The sequence below is a fragment of the Hyaena hyaena genome, unplaced genomic scaffold (genome assembly GCF_003009895.1).
Source record: "Hyaena hyaena isolate Hyena2069 unplaced genomic scaffold, ASM300989v1 scaffold_6, whole genome shotgun sequence".
NCBI lineage: Eukaryota > Metazoa > Chordata > Mammalia > Carnivora > Hyaenidae > Hyaena > Hyaena hyaena.
Genome location: NW_024080638.1, coordinates 4,116,055 through 4,130,092, shown reverse-complemented (window position 1 = coordinate 4,130,092; position 14,038 = coordinate 4,116,055). Strand labels below are relative to the sequence as shown.

The following is a 14,038-nucleotide window of genomic DNA, read 5'->3' as shown; positions in this document are numbered from 1 at the left end:
AACAGGCTCCATGCTCTGAGCTGTCAGCCCAGAGCCTGATGCGGGGCTTGAACCCACGAACCATGAGATCGTGACCTGAGCCGAAGTCAGACACTTAACCGACTGAGCCACCCTGGCGCCCCTCCTCTGAATTCTTGACATGTGTGGCAACCAGACTTTCAGAGTTCACTTGACCAACATCCTGTTGTGTTGGAAGTGGCTGAGCAGAGACTGGAACTTGGGTCTGTTTTATTCCTTCAGGCTTCCAACGAGCCCTGGCCACCGGGAGCCCCCCGCCAGTGGTGTCACTCTTCCCCTGTGCTCTTTGAAAGCAGAGACTGGATTATATTTCTGTAGTCCTGACTCCTAGCACAGGGAAGGCCTCACTAGGAGCAAATGTAACAGTGGCAGCTACAAGATACATTATTTGCATTCAAATATTCCTCAACACTGTTACTCCGATTAGCATTTTGGCATTCCTTTCTGTCTTTGGTAGAGTCCATGCAGTTTCCTCTCATTCATCTTCTGACTCCATCTCACCAAGTCGTAAAGCCCTGGAAGTCTGACTAGGCTACATAAGAATACGTCTTATTTTGTTTTCTAGAGAGGCTGGAGATGGCCCCTCAGGTTACAACCTTACTGGCAGGGGATTTTAAAGCTGGAAGGAGCCTTCCAAGGGCTCTTGGCTGGAAAATTGAAAGAAAACCAGTGAAAAGTAAGGAAAAATGGAGCAGTGGCTTCCCAAGTACCTTGGCTGATTAGTGACAAATAAGGTGATGCTTTCAGCGACGAGAGGTGGAGGAGGGAGGGGTTCAGGGTTGGACGGTATTTTTCTGGATTTCCTTGAGATAAAATCATGGCGAGGGCTCCTGGTGGTGAGGATTGGGTTTCTCTGGCCAGGCTCCCCCTGGCTTCAGACTCGTTGGCAGGGACGAAGCTGGCGGGATGGTCCTGTTGTGAGATTCCAGCTTCTTGGCTGGGACGAGTTGCGATTAGCACATCTCAAGCCTTTCAAAGTGACTTTAGCTGTTTTCCTTTCTGAAGGCTTCTGCTGCTTTTAGCTATAAAGGGATGGGGGCTGGAGCCCAGCATAGAAATAGCATGGACGGACACCCAAATGGGCGTGTCTGGGCCCCAAGGGCAAATATTAGCACAGTATTTTTGTAAAGTTTATGCAACTCAACTCATGTCCCTATAGAGTAAATTTATTCCATCCTGTTTTCCAGTCCATTTGGGGCCTCTTAGAACCATCTAGAGGGAGAATGGAAAGAGACTGGTAACTCAATTTTAGGTGAAAATAGCTCAATGTAAAACATACTCTACTGTCTATATTTTGAAACTTAGGTATTGCTTTTTGTCCATTCATATTCTTTTATCCCCTGTTTCAGTGATGGGCCATTCTAGTTTTTTTTCAAGAATGAAGTACCCATTTAGAATTCTTTCCCATGAGAAGTCCTGTGTATAAGGAGTCCCATTTGGAACAGTGCTGCTTTGAGCGGCTTACATGTACAGAAACTTAACCTTGGCACTGTGGAAGCAGACGTCATAGTGGAGTCTTGGTCTTGGGAGCTCAGGGGACACCCATCCCCGCCCCGCCCCCCTCCAGAGCTGGCCCGCCCTCTGCAGCCTCCTCGCCAAAGGCCTTCTCCGGCTTCTCTGCTTGATCACCTCTACTGACAGGGATCTGTCTCTCTCCTGATGCAGTCCCTTCCATATTTGTGCAGCCTTGACTGTTCAAAAGCTCTTCCTTCTGTTAAAGGGAAATCTGTTTCTTTCATCCTTTACCCATTTGCACCCTGGGGGTCTAAACAAACCAGTCTAAGGATAGTAGTCATAAGTACCATTGATTGGACTCTGCTAGGTGCCAGTGGATTTGCAGACATATTCAATGCTTAAAACTTTGGAGAGCATAGAAACCCCCCCCTCCCCCGTTTTGTTGGTAAGGAAAAGGGTGAGTGATTTCTAAGTTCACACAGCTACTAAGGGGTTAAACTAGGGTTCCAACCTACGTGTGATTCCATTGCTGCTGACCTCATAGCCTCACACCATATCCTGTGTGACGGCTGCTTGGATTTTTGAAGCACCAAATCTTCTGCTCCCTGAGATCTCTCTAGGATACCAGTCATTCCTGAGACACTCCTGCTAAATCTCTCTCCTTGCAGTTCCTAAAATGTGTTTCCCCTCCTGACTTTTGCACATGCACTGCCGTGTTGGAAGCCCCTTCTACCTAGTCGACTTCCTTTTATCCTGCAAGGTTCCCCCGGACACCTTTGTGGCCTGGTCCCACTGCACATGCCAGTCAGGTTGGGACCCCTCCTCCAGCTCCCCTGGCACCCTGGGCGTTCATCTCCCTTAGATCTTGAAACTTCAGGCGCCTCTGTGCACCCCGCCCCCCGGCCTGACACAGCAGGTGCACAGTAAATGAGTACTGAGTAACTGGTCCAGAACTCCCTTGCCAAAGTAGTACTCAGGGTTGAGAGTACTTATAACCAAGATTGAGGGTCTGAAACTGAAGTCCTAGTCCAGTGTGGGACTTTGGCCAGCTTTTGGGAGGATATAGGGGCAGCTTGTCTGTCTGGTCGGACGTCCTGGAGCCCTTTTCCTCCACATGGTTTGGTTCAGCCGCTCCAAGGGCTGGAGTGTGTCCTCCGGCGTATTCCCTCCAGGAGGCAGGCTTGCCGACCTCTGGAGTTTCTGGGTTCACCGAGGTGGCTTCGTGGTGGGAGAAGTTCACCAGACATGGTTCAGAGCCTCACCTGGGGGAGGCCACATCCCACGCTTCTCACTGCTCTGCAGCCCGTGCTGCATAGACCCCAAATGCGTTCCCGCGTGTGCTGCATACAGCCCTGGGGGATCAGAGGCCTGGGGGATTTGGGGCAGGGGCGCGGTGTAGCACTGCACCCGGGTAACCTTTCCTAAACGTTAAAAAAAAAAAAAACTTTTAAAAATCTCATGATGGGGCACCTGGGTGGCTCAGTCGGTTAAGCGTCTGACTTCAGCTCATATCATTATCTCACCGTTCCTGGGTTGAAGCCCCACATCGGGCTCTGTGTTAACAGCTCAGAGCCTGCTTCAGATTCTGCGTCTCTCTCCCTGTCATTCTCTGCCATTCCCCTGCTCACTCACTCTCTCAAAGATAAATTTAAAAAAAGAAAAATTCACATGAAGAGGGGCACCGAGTTGGCTCAGTCATTTCAGCATCTGACTCTTGATCTCAGCTCAGATCTTGATCTTGGGGTCGTGAGTTCAAGCCCCACATTAGGCTCTGCACTTGGTGTGAAGCGTACTCAAAAAAAAAAAGAAAAAAAAAATCTCAAGGGGCACCTTCTGGCTCAGTCGGTAGAAAATGCAGCTCTTGATCTTGGGGTCATAGGTTTGAGCCCCATGTTGGGAGTAGTATTTAAAAATAAATCTCATGAGGGGCGCCTGGGTGGCTTAGTCGGTTAAGCGTCTGACTTTCGCTTAGGTCATGATCTCGCGGTTCGTGGGTTCAAGCCCCGCGTCGGGCTCTGTGTTGACTGCCAGCTCAGAGCCTGGAGCCTGTTTCAGTCTGTGACTCCCTCTCTCTCTGACCCTCCCCTGCTCACGCTGTCTCTCTCTCTCTCTCCTAGAAATAAATTAAACATTAAAAAAAAATTAAAAAAAATAAAATAAAATAAATCTCATGAAGATGGTGTTAAAAGTTAGAAGGGTAGTCACCTCTGTGGGAAGTTTGTTTGGATGGGGTGGGGGGGGGCCGCTCCTGTCAGGCTTCTTGAGAGCTATGCACTTAGGATTTGTGCTTCTTCCCTCTGTGAGGCTTCAAAAAAAGGGGGCGGGGGGCAATGACTTCATCTAACAGACTCAATGAGTGCAATGTCAGTGTTCTCCTCACTTAGGGTCAAACTAGCTTCTCATCACCACCCTGAAAACTTTGCTCATGGAACCTAAGAGATTGGCTTCTCTTTATAGCAACATCACCTCTTTCCCAAAAGCATCTGCAGCCCCTACAAAGTTCTCTATCTTGCCCTTCAGGGAGCTTGAAACTACTTTTTTTTTCTTTTTTTTAAATTTTAATGTGTACTTATTTTTGAGAGAGAGACAGACAGGCAGACCATGAGTGAGAGAGGGGCAGAGAGAGAGGAAGACACAGAATCCAAAGGAGGCTCTAGGCTCAGTGCCGTGAGCACAGAGCCCGACGCGGGGCTTGAACCCACGAACTGTGAGATCATGACCTGAGCCGAAGTCTGACACTTAACCGACTGAGCCACCCAGGCGCCCCGAAACTGCTTCTTGTTATCTCCCAATATCAAGTATAACTTTCTTATTTTGTGAATTTTGCAAGTGTCGTGGTGTTGAACCTATAAATAAACCCTGACTCCATAATAAGAAAACTGTTCGGCATTTTGAAGTTGCAGGAAAACAAGGCACTAATTAGGGGTCTCTATCTGAAAACAACTAATCCTACAGATGACCCCGCCCTGCTTCCCAGGGGCTCTAGTCGGAGATCCACTTCCTGAACAAATTACAAGAGCTTTGGAACAAATGATTTGATCCCAAGACTGTACGCCTGGAGTGTTCGCATTAATAATTGCAAGATAATCTGAGTAGTGAGCTGTACTGTTGAAGGGACTTGCATGAGCATTTTCTCCCATGTGGTGGCGCGTAATGTGAAGTGTGAGAGTTAAAAACTTTCATAAATGTGCTCACAGAAGCATCTTTTTTCCTAAATAAGATATTAAATACTTTTATATATGCATGCCCAAATTAAAAATAAGTCTTGTGCACCAATAACTTCCATTGTCAGCTGCAATTATTACTTTCATTAACAGCCTTTAAGCTTTAAAAATGCTATTTAAAAATTAATTTGTCCTGAGCCTCTGTGCTGAAAAATTTACATTGGCTAACATTGAATTAGCAATATGAACTTGCCATCCTTAATAGACTTTTTCTAATTTAGAAATGTTCATAGTGATTGTTTACATTATAAACCAGTTTTTAAAAGAAGTCAATATATTTATCTTTGTATTGTTATGCAGTGTAGCACTTTGGATATTAAAAAGGCAAGTATGGGGGGGGGTGGTAATTGCCAGAAAGTATTATTGATAAATTTATGGAAATTAATCATGAGGAAAATTCAATTTCATGTACCAGTTGTATGGTAATTTTTTTTTTTTTTTTCTGAGAGCGAGAGAGAATCCCAAACAGGCTCCAGTACGCAGATGTGCAGAGCCTGATGTGGGGCTTGAACCCATGAACCGTGAGATCATGACCTGGCCCAAAATTAAGAGTTGGACACTTAAGCAACTGAGCCACCCTAGTGCCCCACTGTAATTTTATCAGATGCATATAATTTAAAAATAATAAAGTAAAATAGTATACAGAAGTGTGTTTTTTGTAAGATGTGAGTATTTTACAAATGAGAACTAGAATCACTAATTGGTATGGCTGAGTTTCATTAATAACTTTGGCAAAGCCTAATCGCAAAATGTATGTATCTCTTTTGTCTCCTTCCTTCCTTACCACAATTGTAGTTGACTGGCCCTTATTTCTGCAAAAGTACATTTCAGAAGACCCTGCTGCCTTTTTTACAACTTGGATATTAGGAATTGTTAGGAATCACTGTCTATGAAAGATGTAAACTAATTTGGGCGAACAAGCCAAGACATCTGGTTACATAATATCAAGTCCTAGAACCCCCTTTGAACGAGTTATTTTCGTGTTGCTTTCTTCCTCTGTTATGACAAGTGTCCCAGCACGGACATAGAGACTGGAAAGTCTGTGCTACTTCAACAGTGTTAATAGGCAGTGCTTCCCCAGACTAAGTGAGGGGACAGCTGCTAAGCTACAGAAACTCCTTTCAGCTCTGGGAAGTGATTTGTAATGTAGGAAAACTGGTGCAGGGTGCTGACCTAACCAAGCCCTGGCTGTAGACACATACGGTCAAAACCGAAAGGAACCCTGGGATTCCCCAGGTTGAGTATTTTCCACTCCATGGTGCTCAGACCCGCTGCCTGATTCCCCAGGGGATGCTTATTAAAAATGCAACTTCACTCTAACAGTTAACGCAATGGCAAGGTCCTGGTTTGGATCCTGGATCAGGAGAAAAGAAATAAAGGACATCATTGGAACAATTTGCGAAACTTTAATATGGGCTGTATATTACATTAAGTGCTTTTATCAGTGTGAAATTGCCCCAGTAAAATAGTTGTACTGTGTCTTGAAATGTCCTTGTGCTTGAGAGACATGCTAAATATTCAGAGGTAAAGGGGCGTAATATCTACCCCTTCCAAGTGTTCAGTAAAAAGCATAAGGGGTGGGGGTGTGTAGGAGAGAAAGCATACATGGCAAAAAGTTAATTACATCCAGCCAATGGGGGTATATGGGAGTTCTGTTTTTCTTGCAACTTTTCTATAAGTTGGGAAAAAAATTAACTTTTAAAATGCAATTTCTTCGGTCCCTACCAAACCATAATTTCTGTAGGTGGTGCCCAGGAATCTATTTTAGCAAGTTCCCCAGATGATCAAATCAAACACATTAAAGTTTTATTTAAGTCTTTGGTTTAAAAAGTCTCATTTTAATCACTGTTTCTTTGTTAGCAGCTTAATTACGAAGCATACATTCTTACAGTTTGATCTGATTTTAAGCTAGAGCTTAATAAGTAAATCTCTATCCAGATGTTTATAAATCTTTACAAGGGAGTACCCTACTTCAGAGGAGTTTAAGGAACACGTAAACCTGGCCATAAAACAGACTAGAGCTAAAGAAGCTGTCCTGTGTGACATGCAGTCAACATTCAGAAAGAGGTTTGTGTTTTCCTGTCCGTATGCAGTAAAGTCGTGAGCACTGTGCATTTGTCCCCTAATGCAGCCTGAGCGCCGTGTATTTACAATGGAAAGGTGAAGAAAGCAATATTGGTATTTGATGAGTCATCTCTCTAGCATGGCTGATTATACATGCTAGAGACATCCCCCTCTAGCTGATCAGATATCTGTTGGGGCTCATAAATGTCCTCCTCACCCAACCCCCCCCCCCAAAAAAAAAAAAACACCTCTCCTGAGTTCACTGGGGAAGAAGAATTAGGGATAAGGAGGGAATTTGGCTACAGAGAAGGCCTTATGTACTGTGAGATATTTTTTTGAAGTTGAACTGTGATAAGAAAAGGGAGTAAGGCTGTGCCTGTTTCTCTCCAGAAAGTAAAGTCATAGGGTAGGAGGTGCAGTGTGTTCCTCTGATGGCCACTAGGTGGTAGCATTGGCCTAGGCCGGCTTGATGATTAGTCCGAGTTCCTGTGTTGAGCCACCTGTGGTTCATATGTAGCGTTTACTCACAAATTAGGTGTTAATAAATCAGAACTGCTTTTTTTTCCTTTTAACTGAAACTTGCACTGTTGAGTTAGAAGTCTAAGTTCTTGGGGTGCCTGGGTGGTTCAGTTGGTTAAATGCCCAACTTCAGCTCAGGTCATGATCTCGTGGTTTGCGGGTTCGAGTCCTACATCAGGCTCTGTGCTGACAGCTCAGAGCCTGGAACCTGCTTCAGATTCTGTGCCTCCCCCTCTCTCTGCTCCTCCCCTGCTCATGCTCTGTGTCTTTCTGCTTCCCAATAATGAATAAACGTTAAATTTTTTTTAAAGTCTAAGTTCTTATTTTTGAAAACAAGGGTATGAAATAACCTCAGCATTTTTCTTTAAAATGACTAACATGAGGCTGCCTGGATGGCTCAGTCAGTTAAGCGTGGGACTCTTTGATATCGGCTCAGGTCATGAGCTCACAGTTCGTGGGCTCAAATCCGTGTCGGGCTCTGTGCTGACAATGTGGAGCCTACTTGGGATTCTCTCTTTCCCTCTTTCTCTGCCCCTTTCTTGCTTTCTCTCAAAATAAATAGATAAACGTTAAAAAAAAATGAAATGGCCAACATGGAGTTCTTTCTTTTTCTAATGGAGAAGAGTATAGTCCTCTCCCTTCTTTCTATCTATGGTTCATCTTCTTTCTATGGTTCATGTGCTTGTAAAAGAACAGAGTTCCCCAGGTCAGCATGTAGACCCTTAGGAAGTAAAGCATCACCTCTTCCCTGTCCCCAGCTCCAGGGCAGACAGGGAGCCCAGAAAGGATAATGGTTGAAGCCTTGTGACCCAGCCTCACCCACAAGGGCTCAGGTGTCCCACATGCCACAAGTTGCCACCTCCCAGGCAATGTGCTCCTGCTTCTGGGACCTGTGTTTATAGAGCAGCTCTGTGGTATGTCACCTATCTATTTTATCTTTTAACCTCACAGGCTGTCTCTATTGAAATAAAAATTTAAGAAACAGAACATTTATATAAGGAATTTGAAATCAGGATTGGCTACAAAATCTAAAGTCTAGGCAGTACCTGATGGCATTAGAAGCACAGCGTTATTGGGACACCTGGGTGGCTTGGTTGGTTGTGTCCAACTTTGCCCCAGGGCATGATCTCTCGGTTTGTGAGTTCGAGGCCCAGGTCAGATTCTGTGCTGACAGCTCAGAGCCTGGAGCCTGCTTTGGATTTTGTGTCTCCCTCTTCTCTTCCTCTCCCCTGCTCGCTCTCTCTCTCTCAAAAATAAGTAAACATTTAAAAATACATTTAAAAAAAAGAAGCTTTGCATTGTTAATAAAATGCCTTTTATTGAGTACCTAGTGTACGTCCCACCGGGTGTTAACTCACACTCATGGTGTGCACTTGCCCACCCCCCCATGGGCTAAGGGAGATGTCACCTCTTCCTATACATCTTGCAAACAGTCTGATAAAATCTATAGTCAGTAGAGCCTCTGTCATGCGGAACAGATACTGAAGCCACAACTGATTTTGATTTTAAAAATACAGATGGCAAGCAAGCTTCCATAGTATACAATGCATCTGCTGCAGCTGTAATCACTACTGCTTGGGGAGGCCAGTGTGCTCCTGGTTGGATTGTGGCTTTGTTTAGAATGAAGAGGCTTAGAAGGGAAGCCATAGAAACCCCGAGCTCCCCAATTGCTGTGCTGCAGGAAACTGGGCAGGCAGTCAGCATCCATTGTCTTGACCAGATTGTTTAAGATAGAATTTCAAGACAATCTGAAAACCCCACATGGCTCAATTGTGTGGTTATTCAGCATGAGGTCTGCTCTTATCAAAGTATGCTTTAGGAACAGTTGTGGGGAGATCATATCTGTGCCTTCCATCAAGTTCCGATCTGTGACATTGTTAGGTTCCAAGCCCTTTTATATAGCAGAGATCGTTTTGGGTTGCTGATGTGCTTTGTCACCTGGTCACAGGACTCTGCTGGGAACATCGTTGACCATGGTCAAGTTAATAAGTCCCACCAGCACCCATGCTTGTGCCCGCTACCGGGAGCTGCTGGGGCCCGGGGCAGTGTGGAAATCAGTGCTTGCTCTTAGCACATCTGCCCCTCTGACTTTCATTCGGAAGCTCTTGTTTGAAATTGCCCTTGGTCTTTTCCATCCAGAATCGTGGTGTGATGTGCTCTTAGTTTTCGCTGCCCTAAGGAACCGCCCTGCTGTTTCTTGGTGACCCCGCAGTGAATGGCTCAGATTCCGCAGACCCTGCATTCTGAGTCTGACCATCTGAAGCAGGTCCTGGGGCTCCTCTGGCTTCGACTGCCTCCTTCCTTGGAGGGCTTCCCAAAAGGCAAGTCCTTCTGCCCCGCGCCCTAGGGTGCTGAGTCACCGTCTCTGGGTGTGGCCAGGACAGGCCTGGGATTTTTTTGCTTGTTTGTTTAAAGCTCCCCAGGTAATAGTGATGTGCTCCTCCCACTAGAATTATCCTTGTAAGGATTCTATTGTATCTTAAGAAGAAAAAAATTCTAGCCCACCTGAAATTCTTAGACAAGGACTAAACAATAAATTTGACATTTTAAATTCAGTGTGGTTAAAGCATTATGGAACACATTTGCTGTCTTTTGATAACTTTCGGTGTTACTCAGAAAATGCATCCCTGCTTCTGACGACATGTTCGTTGGAAAGGGCAAGGTGGAGGCGGTGGGGTGGGTGGCGTTTTATGAGAGTAGGTTTTCTCCTACTGCTAGTCCCCGGAATTTGTGTTATTGATGTTCGCGGCTGCCTGTCCCCGTCTACAGAAGAATGGGGGTTTGTCTGGAGCCCCCGCTGTAGGAAAGGGGACCAAGCGTACCCTTCTCTCCTGGAGCCTTCACCGACTTTGTGTTTCCGCTTCCTGCCACTACGCTGTGCCTCTGTGGCTCCCCGAGGCTTGATTCCCAGCCCCAGTCGGCTTCCTGCCCCTCCCTTCCTCGCTGCTGATACCCCAGTCTTGCTCTCTGGCCCTGCCTGACATTTAGTGCTGCTTTTCCAGGCATCTGCGACTCGTTCCTCAGTGTAGACCTGGGTCAGCGGCTCTGTCACCTGGGAGACCGAGAATTACAGACTCTAGGGCCCCCCTCAGACCTCCGTGCATCCTAGGTTGCCTCTCATCAAGATCCCCGAGGGGTCTGTCGTGTGCACCTTATGGTGTGAGGAACCCGGGTCTAGGCTGTGTCCCCACCTTCGTTCCAGCCTCTGTCCTGCTCCCACAACCCAGTGTGTCTTCTCAGGTAGCACTGTTTTTCCAGGTGCTCAGTCTTGGCTTCATTTTTCATTTTTTCTTTTACTCATTGAGTTGTTCAGCCATTTATTGGTGGCCTCCCAGAGCTGGGTAGGTGTTGGGAGATGCAGACCTTAGCTTCTGGTGGCAGAAGCCGATGTTACTTACGTATGTCACCAGCTGCGACTGTGGCATTACGCTGAGCACCACACAGGAGAGCCTCTAACACAAAGAGTAGTTATGGACACCAGAGACGGCTTTGCTGAAGAAGTGGTGCTTGTGCTGGGCCCTGAGGACGGAAGAGGAAACAGAAAAGAACTTTGGAGACAGAGGGAATAGCACGTGCAAAGGCCCAGCTCCTCTTAGAAAGTCTGCAGAGAACTAATAAAAAAGAACATTAAATTGCACTTAAGCCCTTCACCTTCATCCTTTCTTCCCTCTGACCTCATCAGATTTACACGTCCTCCACTCGCTAAGCTGAGGAGCTGGCCCAGACCCTTGGCTCCTGCCTACGCGGTGTGACCGTGTGCTCACTGCACACTTCCTCAGTCTTTTTTTAGTCTACTGCTCTACAGCTGCATTCACTAGAAAGACCTCCTTCCTTGCCATTTTCCCGAATACAGAGTCAGATTTTAAACTAACTCCCTCTTCCTACCTGTATTATTTTAAGTGAACTTGATATTGAAATATACAGACAAGTACACAAATAAGTGTAGAGCTTGATGAAGCCTCACAAAGCAAGTACACCAGCATCAGTGCCCAGATCAACAGATAGAATATTATAAGCATCCCAGAAGTCTCCTGGCCACCTCCCCCACCCCCGCCCCAGTCACTTCACACAGGGCTAACCACATTTCTGTACTCTGTTAGCATTTGTTACTTCTGCCTGTTTCTGAACTTCATGCAAATGGGATTCATTCTGTTGGTAATCTATCGTATCTGGCTGCTTTTGCTCATCTTAACAGAGGAATTAATTTGTGTTTCACATAACAGTAGTTCATTTATTTCCTTTGCTGTATAGTCAAACATGGTATGACTCTACCACAATTTCCCTCTGTTGATGGGCAGTTGAGTCTTTTCCAGTTTGAGGCTATTATAAAAATTCTCATGCATGTCTTTCAGTGGTTAAATCTACATTTTTCTGTTGGGAATATGCCTAGGAGTGGAATTATGTCACAGAGTATGCATATGCTCAGTGCTAGTAGCCAAACAGTTTTTGAAAATAGTGGCGCTGATTTTCATTCTTACCAGTAGTCCCTGAAAGTTCCGGCTGCTACATACCCTGGCCAACACTTGGTTTTGTTAGATTTCACTGTAGCCATTCTGGTGGGTATGTGGTTACCATTACTTTGTGGTTTTAATTGGCATTTCTTTGACAACTAGTGTGGTTCCCATTTTCCGCCAGATTGCTTGTTTTTTTCTCTTATCCATTTACAGGAGCTCTTTTATAGACACATACTGCAAACATCCCTGTAAGGTTGTCTTTACTTAAAATTTTTTTTTAATGTTTATTTATTTTTTTTTTATTTTTATTTTTTTTTAATGTTTATTTATTTTTGAAGAAGAGAGACAGAGCATGAGCAGGAGAGGGGCAGAGGGAGAGGGAGACCCAGAATCCGAAACAGGCTCCAGGCTTTGAGCTGTCAGCACAGAGCCCGATGCGGGGCTTGAACTCACGAGCCCTGAGATCATGACCTGTGCCGAAGTCAGATGCCCAACCAAATGAGCCCCCAAGGCGTCCCTAAATGGTGTCTTTTAATGACTATAAGTTACTTAATGTAGTTTAATCGACCAATAAATATCTTAATATTTTAAATCATTTTCACAATACATTTAGTTCCTTAAAAAATAGTAGAATACACAAATATATTTTAAAAAGTAAAACATAAAAAAATTAAAAGCCTGGGAAATACAAATTGGATTTAGACCAGGGAGATAAAACAGACAAATAAGCCATATAATTCTATTAACATGTTATGATGGAGCAGTACATTTTGCTTAGAGCCGCTTAGAAGTCAAAAGTCAAATGGAAACTTGATCTGTTATCTGGTTCTCATTTATTGGAGTTCCTCAGATAGTTTTATGTCGGTCAAAGCAGACACGGGATGGGTGGACTGTCGGGTACATCCACGCGTAGCTGGTAATTTTCATGTCAGAGCTAACAACTATATCTTCTGTTACAGGTTATTCAACGATAGTTATGACCTCCCGGTTACGTGCGTTGGGTGGAAGAATTAATAACATACGCACCTCAGAATTACCCAAAGAGAAAACTCGATCCGAAGTTGTCTGCAGCATCCGCTTTTTAGATGGCTTGGTACAGACCTTTAAAGCCAACGTAAGTTCTCCAAATTTGATTTTTTCTGAATTAATGCTATAAGACATAATTTTTCTTTATTTTATAAACCAAGAGATGAAAACTATTTTTAAATGAAAGCTTGAGGTCTCAGACCTTGTATGTTGAGATTGGCCTGGAAATAACCCTAAAAACTTTGCCCACATCCTTCTTCGCCTGGAGGGTCTTGCCCCCACTTCTTGGTGACATTAACTGATACTTCGATGTTACTTCCTCTGTGACATCTCCGTCAGCTTCCTGAGCTCATTCTCCCATAATGGTGGCCTGTATGCTTTATTAGAGCCCATGTCACATTTTGTTAATGGTAGTTATAGTTACTAGGTCATATGTTCTTTAAACTGGGAGCTCCTGAGGACATGCAGAGTGTCATTTCCCCTGGGCCTGGTCCAGGACCAGGCACATAGCCGGTGCTTATTAGAAGTGTGAGTAGATGGGTCTAATCTGGAGGGTGGTGAGACGGTTTGCCTTATGGATGGCTGGGCTTCGGGGGAGCCTGGCTTCTCCCACCTCAAGTCATGACAGAGGCAGGACTGGAAATGAGTCCTCCAGTGTCAGGCCACCAGCAAGAGCCTTGAACTGTGGCAGTCCATGCTGCCCCCGCCCCGCCCTACCCCAGTCACTTAGGCCCGTGCCCCCTGCCTTTCTCTCCCATCCTCTGGCCAGTCCTAGAGGGGTCAACTCCAGTCCTGGACTGGCTGCCAGCACCTGCCCCAGCCTGGAAAGTTCAGTGCGCAAGGAAAGGAGTCAGAAAGAGAAGATTTGGGGGCACCTGGGAGGCTCAGTCAGTTAAGCGTCTGACTTCGGCTCAGGTCATGATCTCATGGTTCGTGGGTTCAAGGCCCGCGTCGGGCTCTGTGCTGACAGCTCGGAGCCTGGAGCCTGTTTCAGATTCTGTGTCTCCTTCTCTCTCTGACCCTCCCCTGTTCATGCTGTCTCTCTCAGAAAGAAATAAAACATAAAAAAAAATTTTTTTTTAAAAAGAAAGAGAAGATTTGGTTCAGGAGAACAACTAGGGGTACTGGAAGACCACAGAAATTGACAGGGTAACAAAAACTGGCCCTTGGGTCTTCTACTCCTCCCCTAAGTTTGCCTCCCACTGACCCCAGGTTACTATGGACCTTGATGTCTGAGCAGACAGGAGGGGAGGGCAGTTCGTAGCAGTCACAGCATGG

General features: G+C 45.5%; 1 protein-coding gene across 1 annotated transcript in view; it reads left to right on the top strand.

Annotated features, from left to right (window-relative positions):
* PTPN3 (protein tyrosine phosphatase non-receptor type 3) overlaps positions 1-14,038 on the top strand; it is a 108,975-nt gene that overhangs the window by 19,900 nt on the left and 75,037 nt on the right. Inside the window, exon 2 of the mRNA XM_039240748.1 lies at positions 12,694-12,848. Coding sequence (XP_039096679.1) covers positions 12,711-12,848 — 138 coding nt within the window. The 5' untranslated portion in view covers positions 12,694-12,710. The remainder of the gene's footprint in view (positions 1-12,693; positions 12,849-14,038) is intronic.